A 20,521-nucleotide genomic window follows, 5' to 3' on the forward strand; every position below is an offset into this window, starting at 1 on the left:
CTGACCGCTGCGTGCACAGGGTTTGCGGCGGTTACAGGCTCCCTGCCCATTTATTTCAGGTCACCGCACTGTGGTGAGGGGGATCCGATGGTAATACACTGACACTCAATGTATTACAATACACATGCATTGCAGAGGGGATCAGACCCCCAAAATTTTAAGTTCCCCAGTGGGATAAAAATAAAAAGTAATAGAAAACAGAAGTGTTTTTCATAATAAAAGAATACAATTTTCAATTCAAAAAAGCCTCTTTCCCATAATAAACAGAAAATTGTAAAAAAAATTGAGAAAAAAAGAGAAAACAGACATATTAGGTATCACTGTGTCCATAACGACTGGCTCTATAAAAATATTACATGATCCACCCCCTCAAATGAACGCCGCAAAAAAAAGTAAATAAAATATGTGCCAAATCATTTTTTTGGTCACCTTGGGGTACCAAGCGATCAAAACGTCGTATGAAAATAAAAAAAATATGGCTTTCATAAAAACATGATTTTTTTCAAAGATGCTTTTATTGTGTAAATCTGAAATAAAAAAAACTCATATTAGGTATCGTTGCATCTGTAACGACCTTCTCTATAAAAACATCATATGATCTACACTGTCAGGTGAATGCCATAAAAAAAAAATAACTGTGCCAAAACAACCATTTTTTGGTCACCTTGCCCTTAAAAGTGTAATGTTGAATGATCAAAAAAATCATATGTACCCAAAAATGGATATCAATTAAAAAGTCAAATCTTCCAGAAATAAAAAATACGCCCCTACACAAGATGATCGTCAGAATATATATATATATATGGCTTTCAGAAAGTAGAGACACAAAAACATGTTTTTTTCCAAAAATGTTTTATTATGTAAAACTGAAACAAAAAAATAAATAAATAGATATATTTGGTATTGTCATGTCTGTAAGAACCTGCTCCATAAAAATAACCCATGATCTAATCTGTCAGATGAGCATAATAAAAAACATAAAAACTGCCAGAACAGCCTTTTTTGGGTTACCTTGCCTCCCAAAAAGCATAATATTGAGTGATCAAAAATCATATGCACCCCAAAATAGCACCAATAAAACCGTCATCTTATTCCATAGTTTCCAAAATAGGGTAACTTTTTGGGGAGTTTCTACTGTAGGAGTACATCAGGGGGTCTTAAAATGTGATATAGTAAGTTAAAATTATCCAAGTGAAATCTGCCCTCCAAAATCCTTATGTTGCTCCTTCCCTTCTGTACCCTGCCATATGCCTATACAGCAGTTTACGACCACATGTGGGGTGTTTCTGTTAACTGAAGAATCAGAGCAATACACATTGTGACTTCATCTCAGCTGGTCCTTTAAAAATTGGGTTTTAGAAAGTTTCTTTAAAATTTTAAGCATTGCTTCGAAAATTCTAAACCTTCTAATGTCCTAAAAAAAAATATTTACAAAATGTTGCCAACATAAAGTAGACATATGGGGAATGTAACGTAATAACTATATTATGAGGTATTACAGTCTGCCTTAGAAGCAGAGACATCAAAATTTTTCCAAATTTTCTGCACATTTCGATTTGTACAGTAGATTATTTTTTTTTCAGAATGCTCCCAATCTGTGATGAGGTTCTCCAAAGCAGACAAGTCCTTTAAATACGTTACGGCATTTGTAACATTACTGTATTGATGAAGTGTAAACCCTGCTGAGTTATAAAACTCTAGTGTAAAATAATGCAATGCTGCCTATGTAGTCCTTTTCTCTGCTATTGCTGTCTGTAGTACTTTAGTCATGTACATCGGTGCTGCTCAGCAAGGCTAGGTAAAAGTTGGGTTAATTGCATCAGAGAGTTCTTTGATTGCCTTGCCACATAATACAATGTCATCTAGCAGATTCTAGCATTGGGGATGCATTATCTGGTGTAGTAAAAGGCTATCTATACATTTACATTCAGCAGCCACAGTGGGAAATATAAATGGGTCTGTAACCAGTTTCCTTTGTCGTATTCCCAACTCTAGTCACAAGTCTTCACTATGTCTATATTCCCAGTCCATAGATCTCCATTCTGCAATTAGGAGAGATGGCTTGGATTGTTTTAGTCAGTCATTTACAGATAGCTCCAGCCAGCCCCCAGGGTTTTAAATTCTAGGGCATGAAAAGCGTTATCCTCTTATTTCACAGGGGAAAGAAAAAATCTAATGAACAGATGAACAAAGTATGTTCTGACCTAAATGCCAACTTCTAAAACGCTGTATATCAAATATACCATTTCATATGCTCTAATTATTTAACAATAAAAGGTTGTAAGGTGCAAAACTTAAAGGTTATTATGGTAAATTTGAAGAAAGTCACCAGAACCCTTAACTCTTTAAGACAATAAAATATTTTTTTATCCCAAACAATATACAGTGCAATGTGAAAGAGATGAAATTCAGCAGGACAGCCATGAGAAATGTATCCTCTCTAGTTTTGAGTTTTAGAAATACATGTTTTTTTCTCACCCCTTGTTATATCAATACTCATAACATTTATCTGGGGTTTAAAGTTGCTTTTTGCAGCGATCATCTCCTTGGAATGAGGATGAGTTATAGCAACTGATCGTTCATTCCCATAGGAAATCATTGTTTCTAGGCAGGATGATCTGCAGCCCATAAAAGATGATTAAGGTGGCCGCAGCAGAATTATTTTCACCTGATGACTAAGCATTTGCCTGCTCATCAGGTGATCAGTAGCACCTTTACACAGCGCAATTATTGGGAAGAATCGTTCCTAGGAATACTCCTTCCCAACAATTGCCCAATGATTGACACTTGTAAAAGGGTGTACTGATGCAATTTTGTGAGATTCATCTAATATATAAAGCTGAGTGTATGTGTGTGTGTGTGTGTGTCCGCTAAAGGAATCCGCACCATCGCATTTACAATCACGAAATTTGGCACAAAGCTACATCAGGTGTCCGGGAAAGTTTTAGACCAGGTCTCAGCTATCTAGGATGTACCGTTCCTGAGATATTCCCAAAAAATGCATTAGCCAATAGAAGCTTGGTCACATGACCCTTATCAGCCAATGGAAGCTCGCAGGTCCTCCAGTCTCCACATACACAGTTTTACTCCAGGTTTCCATAACAACCCAGCCATTTATCTTCACTGCTGTAGGAGAGCTTTAAGAGAATCTGTCACAAGGATAATTGCTATTGCAGTAAAGCCATGGGCTAATAGCACTTAGTACCTTATTTCAAGATGTGCCTTTGTTCTAGCAATAGATGTTTTTATCCTCTGAAAATCCAGTTTATTTGGTAAGAAAATTAGCTAGTAAGGTGCCCAGGGGGGCATCACTTTTGCAGGAAGGAGCCCAGACACGCCCCCCTGCCACAATGTGTCCACCCTTAAAATACTTAAACCACGCCCCCATACCCAGCTAAGCCATGCCCCTGATCTGGTTAGGCCATGCCCCCTCCCACTCCTGAGCCAACGAGGATTGAAAAAATGAAGGTAAAAATCAACTTCTATCAGTTGCAGGGGTGGTTGGGAGGGTGACTTTCTCCCTGCAGCTTACACTCAGACAGCACAGTGCTGCTGTCTTAGAGTGAGCTGTTCAAAAGGACATGCCCCCAAACTGGTTAGGCAATGCCCCCTCCCACTCAGCCAACTGAGATTGAAAAAATGAAGTTAAAAATCAACTTCTAGGTCCTGCTAAGCCACGCCCCTGATCTGGCTAGGTCACGCTCCCTCCACTCCTCAGCTGACAGGGATGAAAAAAAATGAAGGTAAAGGTGACTTTCTCCCTGCAGCTCACATTAAGACAATACAGTGCTGCTGTCTTAGAGTGAGCTGTTCAAAAGGACACGCCTCCGATCCAGTAAAGGCCACTGTTAAGGGGCGGGCCCCTGTGCAGGTCACTGTGAAGGGGGTGGTATGCTGTGAAAGTCACTGTTAAAGGGGAAGGCTGCTGTAAAGGTCAAAGTTAAGGGAGTGGGCTGCTGTGGATGTTCAATTTTAAGGGACGGGGCACTGTGGGGGGGTCACTGTTTTGGGAGCGGGGTGCTGTAGATGTCACTGCTATAGTGGATAGTGTTGATATCTTTTAATAACACATACAAACATTAAATGAAATAGATTAAATATAACCAAACGAACCCGGACCTTCAGCTAGTCTGAAATAAATCGCAAAAGGTTTGGATTTGCTAGAATGCAAAAATTTTCTCTGTCAGTGTACTAATTCTTTCCAGTGAGATCACCAGCATTAGGATTCCAGTAATGGGGCATGGGGTTGATAGTTGATAATTTTTTTATTTGTCATAGTTTTTCATGTATTGCTTGCCCTAGTGAAGAAAATAGGAGTGAATGGTGATTACAGAGGCGCAATAACCTTTAAAGGGTTTCTATCACTTCGTTTCACATAATTAGCTGTCAGACACTAGCGATCCGCTAGTGTCTGCTCTGCCAAACCATCCTAATATAATAGCTTTTGGTTCAGCCGTTTTGCTAAAAAAAGAACTTTTATTAATATGCTAATGAGCCTCTAGGTGCTATGGGGGCATCATTAGCACCTAGAGGCTCCGTCTACCTTCACAAACTGCCGCCGCCCAGCGCGTCCCTCCAGCCCGCCCATCTCCTCCGGAATGCGATCCTCCCTGTGAGCGCCTGTATTCGGCGCATGCGCAGTGAATGTCTGACCGCTTCCCTGCTCAGACATCTCTACTGCGCCTGTTCCTCGGAGCACTATGACGTCATCGCGCAGGCGCAGTGGAGATGTCTGAGCAGGGAAGCGGTCAGACATTCACTGCGCATGCGCCGAATACATACGCTCACAGGGAGGATCGCATTCCGGAGGAGATGGGCGGGCTGGAGGGACGCGCTGGGCGGCGGCAGTTTGTGAAGGTAGACGGAGCCTCTAGGTGCTAATGACGCCCCCATAGCACCTAGAGGCTCATTAGCATATTAATAAAAGTTCTTTTTTTAGCAAAACGGCTGCCCCAAAAGCAATTATATTAGGATGGTTTGGCAGAGCAGACACTAGCGGATCGCTAGTGTCTGACAGCTAATTATGTGAAACAAAGTGATAGAAACCCTTTAATAAGCTAAGCCTTCTATCCTTAATTCCATGGCGCTACATCTAAGAGGGGCTCTACATACATAATATAAAACAACGCAAGTACAATGTGCATGCACAATTTAACAGACCATTTAGAAAATGCACTCTTTACACAAAATTAAAATCCAGTCAATAGAATAAAATTGCAAGGAATTGTTTTGTGTTTTATGCTTTATGGCATATTATAGCATTAGCACCAGAATATTTTCTATAATTATGGCATTATTGTACTTTATTTGGTTTGCAGAGTGCTGTTGCGTTGTGTTTTTTTCTTTGTGTTTCTAGCCATGGCAGCGCACACCTGCGCATTGGGATGTGCTGACTAACCCCTTTTTTTTGCAGTTTGTACTGGAGTTGTGGCTGACTCCATTTAGTCTTGCACCCTTGACTAGCCTGTCTGCCCCATAGGCTGATTTTAATTAGTGTAAGTATAAAGCTGTAGCCTGCACTCCCTGCACTCACTGGAAGACTTTTGGCACCAGGAGAGGTATAGAGTGGACTCTCATTGCATTCATTGGAAGCCGACTGGCATCAGGAGAGATAGAGTGGGCTCGGCATGCATGAGTCTGAACGCTACAGCTCTTCCTGCCTAAAGAATGGGGAGATAAAATCTCACAGAAGAAATCAATTTCCAAACAGACACCATATTGTTAAGTGATTTGCTTGTATCACATTTAACAGTGAATAGTATTTTCTGCCCATAAAACCCTGTTAACTAATACACATGAACCTATTACAGGTCTACATAACCTTACAATTACCATTATACATGGAGAAAAGTGAATACAACACAGGTCTCCAGATTGATGACCTCATAGCCATCTGGCATAGAACATACATTACAAGCAACTTACCTATTAGAGGAACTGAATCTGATGTTGCGGGCATAATCTCTGCCACAAGTAACATGAAGACGGTAAGCGACAGAAGCACAGTAATCCCTAGGTGTGCAGAAAACAAAAAGTTCAGTGCAGGTCAATAAATGTTTCTTAGATGTCCTCTGTAGCAACATAAATGTGATAACAATGTACAAAAATATATTTTTAAAAATTTTTGCTTTTGAGACCTACAGTATATCAAAAAAGCATCAGTATCAATTTGTGAGAGACCGAGTCAGTACAGAAAAGACAAAGAGGGTGGTGGTTAAAGAAGGTTCAGTGATTTGTGAGTGAGTCTTTGGAACAGCTAGGACAGAATTAACTGATGCCACAGGATGGTAGTTCCTTTTGGCACTCAATGGTGAATTAGAAGTGTCTGAACTAAAACAGAAAGACTCAACTCTTGAGAACAATTGTTACATAGTGTATCTTCTAGTGTATGGGTCCTGGGCCCTCATGTATCCAAACTACCTCTGCAGATGTTTAACCCCTTAAAGGGAACCTGTCACCAGTTTTATGGTGTCCTAACTAAGGGCAACATAAATAAGTGACTGATTCTCTTAGCAAAATGCTGGGTCACTTTCTTTAATTGACCCAGTCAATCTGCTAACATCTTGTATTGAAAAGCTCCAGCTCATAATGATGAGTCCTAAATATTCATGAGATCCTGACTATACCCACCTACCTGCTGCTGATTGACAGTTTTTTTCCATATGAATCAGCAGCAGGTGGGCAGGGGAATGGCTATAGCTCTGAATTAAAAAAACGCTGGACTCACTGACATCACGCTGGACTCAAATCAGCTCATTAGCATGCGGCATGTGGCATCTTTGTGTGTATATTATGAGGTAACCATCTGTCACACCAGTAAGTGAATACATCTAAGGTACTTTTTAGCAGTTAATAATTGTATATAATTTGTTAGATTATAATCAAATATCCACATAACAGGTTCCCTTTAAGCACCAGGCCCATTTTTGTTTTTAACTCCCCACATTCCAAGAACCGTACCTTTCTTAATTTTCAATTCACATAGGAGGGCTTATTTATTTGTGTGAAAAGTATTATTTTTTAATGGCACCATTTCATTTACCATGTCTTATATTGGAAAATGGGAAAAAATTATTTGTGTGGTGAAATTGAAAAAAAAAATAAATTACTGTGCACAAAAAATAACATGACGTCCTTATTCTGCGGCTCAATACGATTATGGCCATACCAAATTTGTATCGTTTTTGGTTTACTACTTTAAAAAAAAAAAAAACATTTGAAAAAATAAAATAATTATTTTCATCACCACTTTCTGACTGCGGTAATTTTTTTTTATATTTCTGTCTACAGAGATGTATGAGGGCTTGTTTTTTTGTGGGATGAACTGTTGTTATTATTGGTACCATTTTTCGAAGTATGTACGACTTTTTGATCACTTTTATTAATTTTTTTTTGGGGTGATACGGTAACAAAAAATGGTGAATCGAGTGTTTTTATTTATTTATTGCCGTTATGGCACTCACTGCACAGGAAAAATATTTTTTATATTTTTATAATTTTGACATTTTGTGATGCAGCGATACCTGTTTTGTTTATTTTTTGTAGTTTATTTTTATATGTAAAATTGGGAAAGGTGATTAGAATTTTAATATTTTTCTTTTCTTTTTACATAATAACTTTAACCCCCTTAGGGAACTAGAACATGGAATCTTCTGATTGTTTGGCTTATAGACCATAATAGAGAACTATTATGGTCTATGGGATTCTGACACTGTCCGCTGAGCCATGCCTTGTGTATGGCAGTTAACTATTACAGCCCTGGGAACTTTCAGCAGGACCAGTGTTGTCATGGTAACCAATCAGAATCCTGTGATTTTGCTGCAGGGGCTCCTATCAGAAAGCAGAGGGATCCCTATGCCTAACCCCGTTGGATTAGAGGGTTTAAATGACCGGGTTTGCAGATTCCAGTCATTGCAGCCATTTGCCGGATGTATTATACAGCCGACACCCTCCATATATGGAGTGGGCTCAGCCTAAAATATTGATATATGGAACTTCACAATACAGTTGCATTTGGTGCAACAATCATGTGTGTTAAGCTGGAGCTACACGACGATATTTGGTGCAACAGATGTCACACAACCATGGATCGCAGTTTAGCAGTGCATCTATAGGAATGAATGCAATGTGACTTGCAGGTTGCCTCAACCGCAGAATTATGAAAAATTCAACCTTGCTGGTTATTTTATTTTCAAATTTGTTATATGACCGAGTGGGTGGGGGTTGTATGGTGAGCGTGGGCGATCTTGACTAGCCACTGGAGTGAGGGTGGCAGAGGAGAAGGGGATTGTGGGGAAGTAGCTGGGGGGCAGGTAATTCCAAAGGGTTCACTTACTATTTCTTGCAAATGTAAATGTATAATTTATACAATATATTACATACTTCAAGCACATTTATTAATTAAGCAATTACAACATTCCTCTTGTCATTTTCCGTACAGTCAGATTTTTGTTTATAGTGGCTCACCCCTCCTATCACTGTGGTAATGGTGCTCTGCTAAAAAGTGGTTCACCTGGTCACTTCCTTAAGACAAATCTTTATATAATTGAATAGCAGGCACTCACCATCTGTATTTCATACGTATAATAAAAACTATCATAAGATATCATTAAAAACATACGACATAGAATAAGACATCAAGCATGGAACATTTAGCATAAAATGTAGGGATAAACCATAAAAAGTATAAAAAGTACATGCAGCGATAATAAGTACATGCATCGACACTGAGTTTGTGGGTGTTGTGATCCTGATTATTTCAGTCCTGATGTGGCATACCGTAAGTTAATGGTATTAAATGGTTTAGCGATACATTAGACGATTCATTAGTAGTCACATATATGTTTCTTAGTATAGTTATTCAGAACTTGTCCAAAATTGTATCAATATCCGTCAAGGTATGCTGTGGTTTTGCTGACAATGTTTGTCAGTCAATCCAATGTTGTGATGGAGTCTTTATATGCTCTTAGGTAATGAACAGATTCAGTATTGTCAGATGGGACACTTGAACAAAGTAACTGTCCAAATCTGGATCGGTTATTAGTGCAGATAAAAGAGAGTATGCCTCTATAGATTATGTAGGTTTGGTTGTCTCTACTCACAAGAGATTGGGTTTCGCTTACTGCAGGGGCGTCCCACCTGCAGTACAGCTACTCACTCGAAGTCGGCGTCCCACGTGGTATAGCTTGTAGTCACGTGTCTCGGCTTCAGTCACGCGACGGAGGCAGGAAACTTTTTTTCTTTGTTTATTCTGCCCCGTCTTTTAAAGTGTACTTTCAGTCCTGCAGGTCAAGCGGGCGTGGATAAGAATTAAAACTACCCAGGACTAAAAGTGCCCTTTGAAAGACGGGGCAGAATAAACAAAGAAAACTAAAAGTTTCCTGTCTCCGTCACGTGACTGAAGCGAGACATGTGACTACAAGCTATACCACGTGGGACGCTGACTTCGAGTGCAGAGGAGAATCTCCCGGGTCGGGTGAGTAGCTGTGCTGCAGGTGGGACGCCCCTGCAGTAAGCGAAACCCAGTCTCTTGTGAGTAGAGACAACCAAACCTACATAATCTATAGAGGCATACTCTCTTTTATCTGCACTAATAACCGATCCAGATTTGGACAGTTACTTTGTTCAAGTGTCCCATCTGACAATACTGAATCTGTTCATTACCTAAGAGCATATAAAGACTCCATCACAACATTGGATTGACTGACAAACATTGTCAGCAAAACCACAGCATACCTTGACGGATATTGATACAATTTTGGACAAGTTCTGAATAACTATACTAACAAACATATGTGTGACTACTAATGAATCGTCTAATGTATCGCTAAACCATTTAATGCCATTAACTTATGCCACATCAGGACTGAAATAATCAGGATTAGTGATGAGCGGCAGGTGCCATATTCGATTTCGACGAAATTCGCGAATATTCGATGGAATATTCGTTTTATATTCGTCGAAATCGAATATTCGTCATTATTCTTGTTATCGCGATTAATATGCGATTTAAATAATTGCGATTTTAACTTAAAGGCTACTCTCCTATTGAAATAGCAATGCGATTAATTCAGGTTATAATAATCGAATTTCGATTTTAACTTAGCACTGCTATATTCCATATTCGTTAATTCTAGCTTAATATGGAATAAAGCAGTGCTAAGTTAAAATCATAATTCGATTATTATAACTTGAATTTTTTTTTTTTTTATTGTTATATTTTTTTCTTTCCCACTTCCCTAAAGTTGTTCTTACCTGTCCTTTGGATTCCTGGCTTCCTGGCTGCTCCAGTCAGTGCCCGTTGCCGCTTCTGCCGACTTCCGTGCTCATGGAGCGTCCCCATCACCATGGGAACGTCTCCATATACTAGAATGTACTGTCGGATTTGAGAATTACGTGAAAAATCGCAATTCGATTATTTCAAGTTATAATAATCAAATTTCGATTTTAACTTAGCACTGCTATATTTAATTCTAGCCTAATATGGAATATAGCAGTGCTAAGTTAAAATCGAAATTCGATTATTATAACTTGAATTAATCGAATTGCGATTTCAACTTGGACCTGGTTTACTATGGTTGGCTTGGTAGAATTAGCGAATATGACGAATGTATTCGTCATATTCCACAAAACGAATATAACGAATGTATTCGTCATATTCCACAAAACGAAGATAACGAAGTATCCTGCATGTTCGTTTTAGCTACCTATTCATCAACTTCGCTAATTCTAGCAATCATATAGGAAAGTTTACTATAGAGACAGCTAAGTTTAATTCGCTATGCGATTATATTACTTTGCTTTTTTTTATAAATAGAAAAATTATAATAATTATCAGGTATTATAATTATTCTATTTTTTCTTTTTTTAAAAAGCAGTCATATAATCGCATAGCGAATTAAACTTAGCTGTCTCTATAGTAAACTTTCCTATATGATTGCTAGAATTAGCGAAGTTGATGAATAGGTAGCTAAAACGAACATGCAGGATACTTCGTTATCTTCGTTTTGTGGAATATGACGAATACATTCGTTATATTCGTTTTGTGGAATATGACGAATACATTCGTCATATTCGCTAATTCTACCAAGCCAACCATAGTAAACCAGGTCCAAGTTGAAATCGCAATTCGATTAATTCAAGTTATAATAATCGAATTTCGATTTTAACTTGGCACTGCTATATTCCATATTAGGCTAGAATTAAATATAGCAGTGCTAAGTTAAAATCGAAATTCGATTATTATAACTTGAAATAATCGAATTGCGATTTTTCACGTAATTCTCAAATCCGACAGTACATTCTAGTATATGGAGACGTTCCCATGGTGATGGGGACGCTCCATGAGCACGGAAGTCGGCAGAAGCGGCAACGGGCACTGACTGGAGCAGCCAAGAAGCCAGGAATCCAAAGGACAGGTAAGAACAACTTTAGGGAAGTGGGAAAGAAAAAAATATAACAATAAAAAAAAAAAAAAAAATTCAAGTTATAATAATCGAATTTCGATTTTAACTTAGAACTGCTATATTCCATATTAGGCTAGAATTAAATATAGCAGTGCTAAGTTAAAATCGAAATTCGATTATTATAACTTGAAATAATCGAATTGCGATTTTTCACGTAATTCTCAAATCCGACAGTACATTCTAGTATATGGAGATGTTCCCATGGTGATGGGGACGCTCCATGAGCACGGAAGTCGGCAGAAGCGGCAACGGGCACTGACTGGAGCAGCCAGGAATCCAAAGGACAGGTAAGAACAACTTTAGGGAAGTGGGAAAGAAAAAAATATAACAATAAAAAAAAAAAAAAAAAAAAAAGAATATTCGAAATATCGAATTTATATCACTATATTCGAAATATTCGCGAATTAGCGAAGTGCCGATATTCGCAAAAAAAAATCGATATTCGAATATTCGCGCTCAACACTAATCAGGATCACGACACCCACAAACTCAGTGTCGCTGCATGTACTTTTTATACTTTTTATGGTTTATCCCTACATTTTATGCTAAATGTTCCATGCTTGATGTCTTATGTCGTATGTTTTTAATTATACCTTATGATTTAATTTATTTATAGAGAATAATATCATAAAAACTATCTATTATACGTATGAAATACAGATGGTGGGTGCCTGCTAATCAATTATATAATTACAATGTATGTTTGATTTGTAGTACTTTCAGATAAAACATTAGGGAGCCACATAACATATTCCTAATAATAAAATGAGCGCTGTTGGCAGCAGGAACAGTACTAAAATATACCAGGTTTCCCTGTTTTATTTGCTCCATTTTCTTACTTTCTTTCTCTAAACCTAGAAATCAAGCAACCAAAAAATGTGCTCATCGACCTGCTTTGAGAAAAGGATTGTCTAAGTTACAATTTATTGAATCATACTGGATTTTAATGATGTACAGTCACTGAAAATAGCTGATAGCAGGTAGAAAAGGGGATATCTTATTGCTTCATAGAAGGACGATGACAAGATGAATATACACGTTTGACTCATCCGATTCAGTGAACAGAATACTACTGGCCAATTTTACAAATGGTTCATGTTCTAAAGTTGAAATAAAACCTTTTTTTTTTGTACTGTAAAGCTTGAGGTAATATAGTTGTATAAGAACACATCATTCATACTAAAAACCAAATAAGACATGTACCCCCAAGGTTACAACGTTCCTTTTTCCTGATATACCAAAACTGTGGCAGAAATATAGCAATAAAACTCAGCTTTATAATGATCCAAGACAATACCAAAGAATAGCACTTCATGGGCTGTCTATATGATAAATGTCTTCACAAAATATCTAGTAAAATTATAGTCAACAAAGATGACCTCATCTATGCTCATACTAATAGAACATCATTTATTTATTCTTTTAAGTGTAGCTGCCTCCCTATCTGTATATAACCTGTTTTCCTATGGGGTTTACTATGATTTTCAGTACCTTCCCTGCTTGAGTGTCACCAGGGGTGGACTGGGAATTAAAAGTGTCCCTGGAAAAAACTAAGGCCCTGATTTATCATACCTTCACTCCAGAATTCTGGCATCAAAATGGCAAAATAGGGGTTTGCAATTTTTTGCACTCATTTGCGCAAAATTTTAATATGGGTGGGAAAGTGGGTGTGGTTAGCTATGTTAATGAGTTTCAAACCAGATTTATCATTGCGACTTTTTTTTTTAAAAGTCACAAATAAGTCGCAATCTCACTCCAGGAGTAAGAAAACTGGAGTAGCTTCTCTAGACAGAAGTGTTAGGTTTAAGGACAAGCCAAATTTATCAAACATCCTGTGACATTTGATAAATGTGGCACAAAGTACTCCAACGCAGAATCAAGCAATACTGACTTCAAATATTCTCATGATAAATTCCCCCCTAAATGTGTCCCCGTTTTGTTGTCCGTCCAAATTGACAGAAAGTAGGGCCAGCAATACATATTGCTGTACATTATACCACCCCAGAAGAGCCAATACCACAGTGTATCTCAAAGTCCTGCCCCATCAGCACAAAATACCTCCCCAAAAACTGCCCCTCTGTTGTGGCCAGCACCAGCTGCTATGTTCCGTTCTCCTCCTCCAGTTGCCTTAAGATGGTAATACAGTTGGAGTCAGGAGGGGAGCATGAGATCATTACTTACCTGGCTGTCAGCTGTGAGGGGTGCTCAGGCAGCCCTCTGGGCATCAGGCCACTGGGAAGTTTCCCTGTAGGATCTATGGACAGTCCACCAATGCTGCCGGAGCTGCCTGCTGACAGCCCTGGTCTCTTCTGTCTTCCCAGGGTGTCCCTGCTTAGTTAGTAAGCACTAGGGCGATGGATGGGAGTGGAGCTAGACCAACCAGTGCTGACAGTAAGTGCTATATACAGTACATGGACACAGTAGTACATTTACTGTCATGCTGATGCTACCAGTCTCGTTCTCCTCTGTCTTGTCAGCACAAGATGTGTAAATTGTCTGCTCTGAATAGATTTTTGCAAAACGCCTGTGGGGTCAAAATGCTCATGACATTCCTTGGTAAATTCTCTGAGGGGTGTGGTTTCTAAAATGGAGCAACTTCTTGGGGGTGTCTTTTTTACATTTCACCTCAGAGCCTCTACAGTTGTCGGACATTTCACCAATCTAGGCCTTAAATGCTATGGACACTGTAAACAAGGCAGACATAGCAGAGCTGGAGAGGGTCCAGAGGAGGGCAACTAAAGTAATAACTGGAATGGGGCAACTACAGTACCCTGAAAGATTACCAAAATTAGGGTTATTCACTTTAGAAAAAAGACGACTGAGGGGAGATCTAATAACTATGTATAAATATATCAGGGGTCAGTACAGAGATCTCTCCCATCATCTATTTATCCCCAGGACTGTGACTGTGATGAGGGGACATCCTCTGCATCTGGAGGAAAGAAGATTTGTACACAAACATAGAAAAGGATTCTTTATGGTAAGAGCAGTGAGACTATGGAACTCTCTGCCTGAGGAGGTGGTGATGGTGAGTACAATAAAAGAGTTCAAGAGGGGCCTGGTTGTATTTCTGGAGTGTAATAATATTACAGGCTATAGCTACTAGAGAGGGGTCGTTGATCCAGGGAGTTAGGCTCCATTCAAACGTCCGTGGTGTGTTGCGGACCCGCAAATTGCGGATCCGCAACACACCCGCCCGGAACCCCTATAGAAATGCCTATTCTTGTCCGCAAGCTGCGGACAAGAATAGGACATGTTCTATCTTTTGCGGAGCTGCGGACCTGAAGATCGGGACCGCGCTCCGCAAATGCGGATGCTGACAGCACACTGTGTGCTGTCCGCATCCATTCCGTCCCCATAGAAAATTAATGGGTCCGCACCCGTTCCGCAAAATTGCGGAACGGAAGCGGACCCATTTGCGGACATGTGAATGGAGCCTTATTCTGATTGCCTGATTGGAGTCGGGAAATAATTTTTTATTCCCCTAAAGTGGGGAAAATTGGCTTCTACCTCACAGTTTTTTTTTTTTGCCTTTCTCTGGATCAACTTGCAGGATAACAGGCCGAACTGGATGGACAAATGTCTATTTTTGGCCTTATGTACTATGTTACTATGTTACTATGTTACCTTTGTGCATTAATAATCAATAACCCCATATCTTACTGTAATGCAGCACATAATAAAATTGCACTTTTTTTTTTAATGGTATCGGCTTTGCTTCACATGCTCTTAGAAATGCTCTGATATGAGAATCACTCACTGTTGTCAGGTCTCCTCAGGTTCTGTGGGCATTCCTGTGGATTTCACATGCACCAGCACAAGCTCTGCTGCCCCGCCCCCATATCCTGTTACATAGCACAGCTCTCAGCCACTTACATATAGGCTGCTGGAACTTGTAAGATTTCATTCCAATCCACAACATGGTGTGTCTTATAGTATGCTACAGCCTGTAATGAGCAAATCTATTTCTAATTTCCTTTCTGTAGAAAGTCCATTATTTGTAGACACAATAGATATTTCTGCTGATAACATTAGTGCAGCGATCTACAGTCAGAACCATGGCGTTATAAGCCTGATATAGATCTCATTATTGACAGCTCTCACTACATGCACTCTCTTCTGAATACAGTATTGTGTGCAGTCCGCACAGTGAGTGGTCACTTTTCCCACACAGATTAGTACAGTGTGACGACACACAATGCTATGTACAGCAGAGTACATTTGTTCAGTGTCTACCAGAGGTCACAATAACACCTGTACAAGTGTCATACATGTCTATTCTGGCTATTTTACTCCCTGAAAAAAGAATCATGCGTATTTTTCCACATGGTCTTTTTCTAGTCAGGAGCGCTGTATCAGCAGACTGCCAGGTCTCGCACACAGGAAGCCCCTCACGGACATCTCCAGACTAAACAGAACATTATGTGTACACAACCTGTGGTGATGTCACAGTCATGTGATCAGCCACGTGTATGGAAGGAGTAAGGCGAACTGCTGTAGGACTGTGCTGGGTATGAAGGTTTCTTAGTGGAGCATGTGTACCATGTAAAGCAGGGCTATGTAAGCAGTGAGCACCATGTGGCAGTGCTGTGTGCGCGCAGTGGACACCATGTGGCAGTGTTGTGTGTGTGCAGTAGATACCATGTGGCAGTGCTGTGTGCATGCAGTGGGCACCATATGGCAGAGCTGTGTATGCAGTGAGCACCATGTGGCAGAGCTGTGTATGCAGTCAGCACCATGTGGCAGAGCTGTGTATGCAGGGAGCTGCTCTCCCCATTAATCAGTGATTGCTCCCCCCCGCCATCCATCCTCTTCTGCTCTACCCTTCATCAATGATTGCACCCCCCCGCCATCCATCCTCTTCTGCTCTCCCATTCATCAGTGATCACACACCCCCATCCATCCTCTGCTGCTCTCCCTTTCATCAGTGATCGCACCCCCCGCCATCAATTCTCTACTGCTCTCGCATTCATCAGTGATTGCACCCCCCAACGCCATCCATCCTCTGCTGCTCTTCCATTCTTCAGTGATAGCAGTCGCACCCCCCATGCCATCCATCCCCTGCAGCTCTCACCTTCATCAGTGATTGCACCCCCCTTGCCATCCATCTTCTGATGCTCTCACCTTCATCAGTGATTGCCACCCCCCCTGCCATCCATCTTCTGCTGCTCTCCCATTCATCAGTGATCGCTCCAAACCCCCCTCCCTGTCCATCCATCAGTCCATCCATTCTCTGCTCCTCTACCATTGTCTCTCCCCTTCATCAGTTATCGCCCCGCCCCGTACATCCATCCTCTGCTCCTCTACCATTGCCTCTCCCCTTCATCAGTGAGCACACACTGCACCCCCCACCCCCCTGCTCTCCCAGCCAGACCAGACCTGGGGTGCAGGCAGCGGACATACCAAAAAAAGCCAGTAATGTGTCCCGCTGTATGGCGCTGCTTCTTAGGTGGGGTTTTTATGAATTGGTGGCAATGGGAACATGGACAATGGGCAGGGAGCAGTCCCCCAGCTTGACAGCACTATATGTGAAGTGACATGAGTGGCCAGAGTGCTGTCATTAGCATACAATGTGGATGCTAATGACAGCACCGGCCAGGGATGTGTTTTACAGCCCCTAACAGACATGGTAGGGCTGATAATGAAAGGGCCCATGCCTGGGATGTGTATTGGGAGCTGTCATTAGCAGGGAGAGGGAGACAGTGCGCACTCCCGTGTGGAGCAAGGAGGAGTTACAAAGAATCCGTCAGGTGACGTATTCTCTGTAAATCCACTGAGAACAGCCTGTTGTCTATAGGAAGCAGAGCAGGCTGTAGAAGGAAAAAGAAAAAAGAAAAATAAACACAACCAATTGGAGAAATGATTTTCTCCACAAAATAAATTAATTAGTGTAAAAAAAAGTGTCCATATCCTTTAAATGCACATGGTGCCCTTTCTCTTCTGAGCCTTGCGGTGTGCCCATACAGCACTTTACAACCACACATGGGGGGTTGTTGTATGCAGGAAAAAATGGATAGAAAATTATGGGGTATATTACATCCTGTTACCCTTTGTGAAAATGAAAAATTTGGGGCTAAAGCAACATTTTCTTCTAAAATACATAATTTTTTATTTTCAAGTGTTAATAAATTTTATGAAACGCCTTTTTGGCCATGGTGCTCACTACACCCCATGAAAAATTCCTTGAAGGTTGTAGTTTCCAAAATGGGGTGACTTCTTGGGGGTTTCCACTTTAGGGTTACCTCAAGGTGTCTTTAAATGCCACATGACACCTAAAAAAAGATTCCAGTGAAATCTGCCCTCCAAAAGGCATATGGCGCTCCTTCCCTTCTGAGCTTTGCTGTGTGACCAAACAACAGTTTATGACCACATATGGGGTGTTTCTGTATTCAGGACAAAAGGGGTAACAAATTGTTGAGTGCATTTTCTCCTTGTAAATGAAAAATGTGGACCTAAAGCACAATTTTCTCGTAAAATATGTAATTTTTCATTTCCACTGCCAAGTCTTTCCAAATTATATTAAACGTTTGTTTGACCAACATGCTCACTGCACCCTTTAAAAAATTCCATGCGGGGAGTAGTTTCGAAAATAGGGTCACTTATTGGGGGTTTCCACCGTAGGGGTACCTCAGGATGTCTTCAAATGCGACATGGCACCTAAAAATTATTCTAGTGAAATCTGCTCTCCAAAAGCTATATGGTGCAGCAATTTATGACCACATATGGGGTGTTTCCACAGGATAATACAGGATAAAATGGGTAGCAAATTGTGGGGTGCATCTTCTCCTATTACCCCTTGTGAAAATGAAAAATTTGGGCCTAAAGCAACATTTTCTTGAAATATATGTAATTTTCATTTTGCTATGGGTTACTAAATTCTATGAAATGCCTGTTCCAGCAAAATCTTCCCTGTAAAAACCATATGTTGCTCTTTCCCTTTTGAGCCCTGTCATGTGCCCATACATCAGCTTATGACCGCATATGGAGTGTTTCTGTAAATTGCAGAATCAGGGTAATAAATATTGAGGTTTGTTTGGCTTTTAAAGGGGTTGTCCCACAAAAGATATTCTACAATTTTCAAACCAGCACCTGGATTTGAATACTTTTGGAATTGCATGTAATTTAAAATTTAGCATAGCTAGTGAGTTATTCAATAAAATGTATCTGTATATCTCCACCTGCAGTCTGTTTTTTTTCTTATTTCTTTGACCTGCTCACTGAGAAGGCCTCACATGCTCAGTTTCGTCCTAAAACTGCCTCCTGAGCTCTGATAGGAAGAGCTGAGACACGCCCCTCTTATTTGTAGCAGAAAAGACAGTCCCCTTTTGCTTTCAACTTCATATAAATCTAGCAGAGTAATGAATAGGGAGATCTCTGGATCCATGTGAGGTACAGCGCTGGCCTATATGATGTCGGATTTAATTTTTTACATTAGTCATGGGATAACCCCTTTAACTCTTGCTGTGGTACAGGAACATTTGATTAAAATTGAATCTCTGCAAAAAAAAGTGAAATGTTGAAATTTCACCTCCATTTTTCTTTCATTCTTGTGGAACACCTAAAGGTAAAGTTTGTAAAATCAGTTTTGAATAACTTGAGGGGTATAGTTTCTAAGGTGAGGTCATTTATGGATGGTTTCAATTATCTAAGCCCCTTAAAATCACTTCATAACTGAACTGGTTCTTTAAAAAGTGGGTTTTGAAAATTTTCTTGAAGATTTTTAAAATTGCTTCTAGAATTCTAAGCCTTCTAACGTTTTTAAAAAAAATTACATTTACAAAACAATGCCAACATAAATTTAGACATATAGGTAATGTAAAGTAATAACTATTTTATGAGGTGTCACTATCTGTCTTTAAAGCAGAGAAATTCAAATTTCGAAAATTGCAAATTTAAAAAAAAAATCGGTAAATTTGGGATTTTTTTTAATAAATAAAAGTATAACATATGGACTCACTTTTACTACTAACATGAAGTACCAAGTGTCATGAGAAAACAATCTTGAATGGCTTGAATAAGTAAAAGCATTCCAAAGTTATTACAATATAAAGTGACATGCCAGATTTGTAAAAATTGGCCTGGGATTTAAGATAAAAAGTGGCTCAGTACTGAAGGGGTTAAAACATTCTGCCCGCTATTGTTTGTTTGCAAGATACATATTTAACCAAAGAAAAAACATATATACTTGCTAATCCTTGCATACAACACATTTTCATTCTTGTCAAACTTCTCATATTCCAGAGGTGTGAGTATAATTATCCATAAAGGTATCAACATCCATATAAATTATATTAAGAAGGATAGGGCGGGTAGATACAGTATATATTCCTGATGACCTCATAGAACCAACACTGCACCAGCACCACTCCTCTGCAATAGCATGAAACCTTAATAGCAATCCACAATTGCCTGAACAGTCAAACAGCCTTTCTGTGGTGCTCGCTTCCAAAATCGATTCAATGCAAACATTAATCTTCCATAGAATACAAAAGGATATATTTCCACTGGACAGGGGGTCGAGTGGAGGGGTGGACCGTAGGCGCAAAAACGCAACCAGAGAATTTTTAGAAACCAATGTTTTTTTTATTGTTAAAGTGACAACGCGTTTCGGGGTTCTGCGGACCCCTTTTTCAAGTCGGTGGGTGGAAACCGCTGGTGGAGAGAGCGCTGCTTCTCGCTCCTGGCACGCCACACGTGCCAGGAGCTAGAAGCAGCGCTCTCTCCACCAGCGGTTTCCACCCACCGACTTGAAAAAGGGGTCCGCAGAACCCCGAAACGCGTTGTCACTTTAACAATAAGAAAAACATTGGGGTCCACCCCTCCACTCGACCCCCAGTCCAGTGGAAATATATCCTACTCATCAACCCAGACGGCGGCTTGGCCCCCGCCAAAGGGGAACGCGGACGGAATCGGCAGCATCCACCAGTGAGACATAATCAGTCCTATCCACCTCCAGTCCAGTTGCACCAAACAACAGGTGCATCAACAACAGGTGAGCAGTACCACTCTTCCTGTTGCTCTGGAGGCTCGGCTCTTAACTTATTTACCCTATGAGC

At 40.1% G+C, this 20,521-nt stretch overlaps 1 protein-coding gene across 1 annotated transcript in view; it reads right to left on the reverse strand.

The window, feature by feature from the left end:
* Positions 1-20,521, reverse strand: part of LOC120990962 (neuronal acetylcholine receptor subunit alpha-7-like) — a 296,293-nt gene that overhangs the window by 77,043 nt on the left and 198,729 nt on the right. The window contains exon 8 of the mRNA XM_040419853.1: positions 5,926-6,012. Within this exon, the coding sequence (XP_040275787.1) occupies positions 5,926-6,012 (87 nt within the window). The remainder of the gene's footprint in view (positions 1-5,925; positions 6,013-20,521) is intronic.

This window comes from Bufo bufo, chromosome 2, assembly GCF_905171765.1.
Source record: "Bufo bufo chromosome 2, aBufBuf1.1, whole genome shotgun sequence".
Lineage (NCBI taxonomy): Eukaryota > Metazoa > Chordata > Amphibia > Anura > Bufonidae > Bufo > Bufo bufo.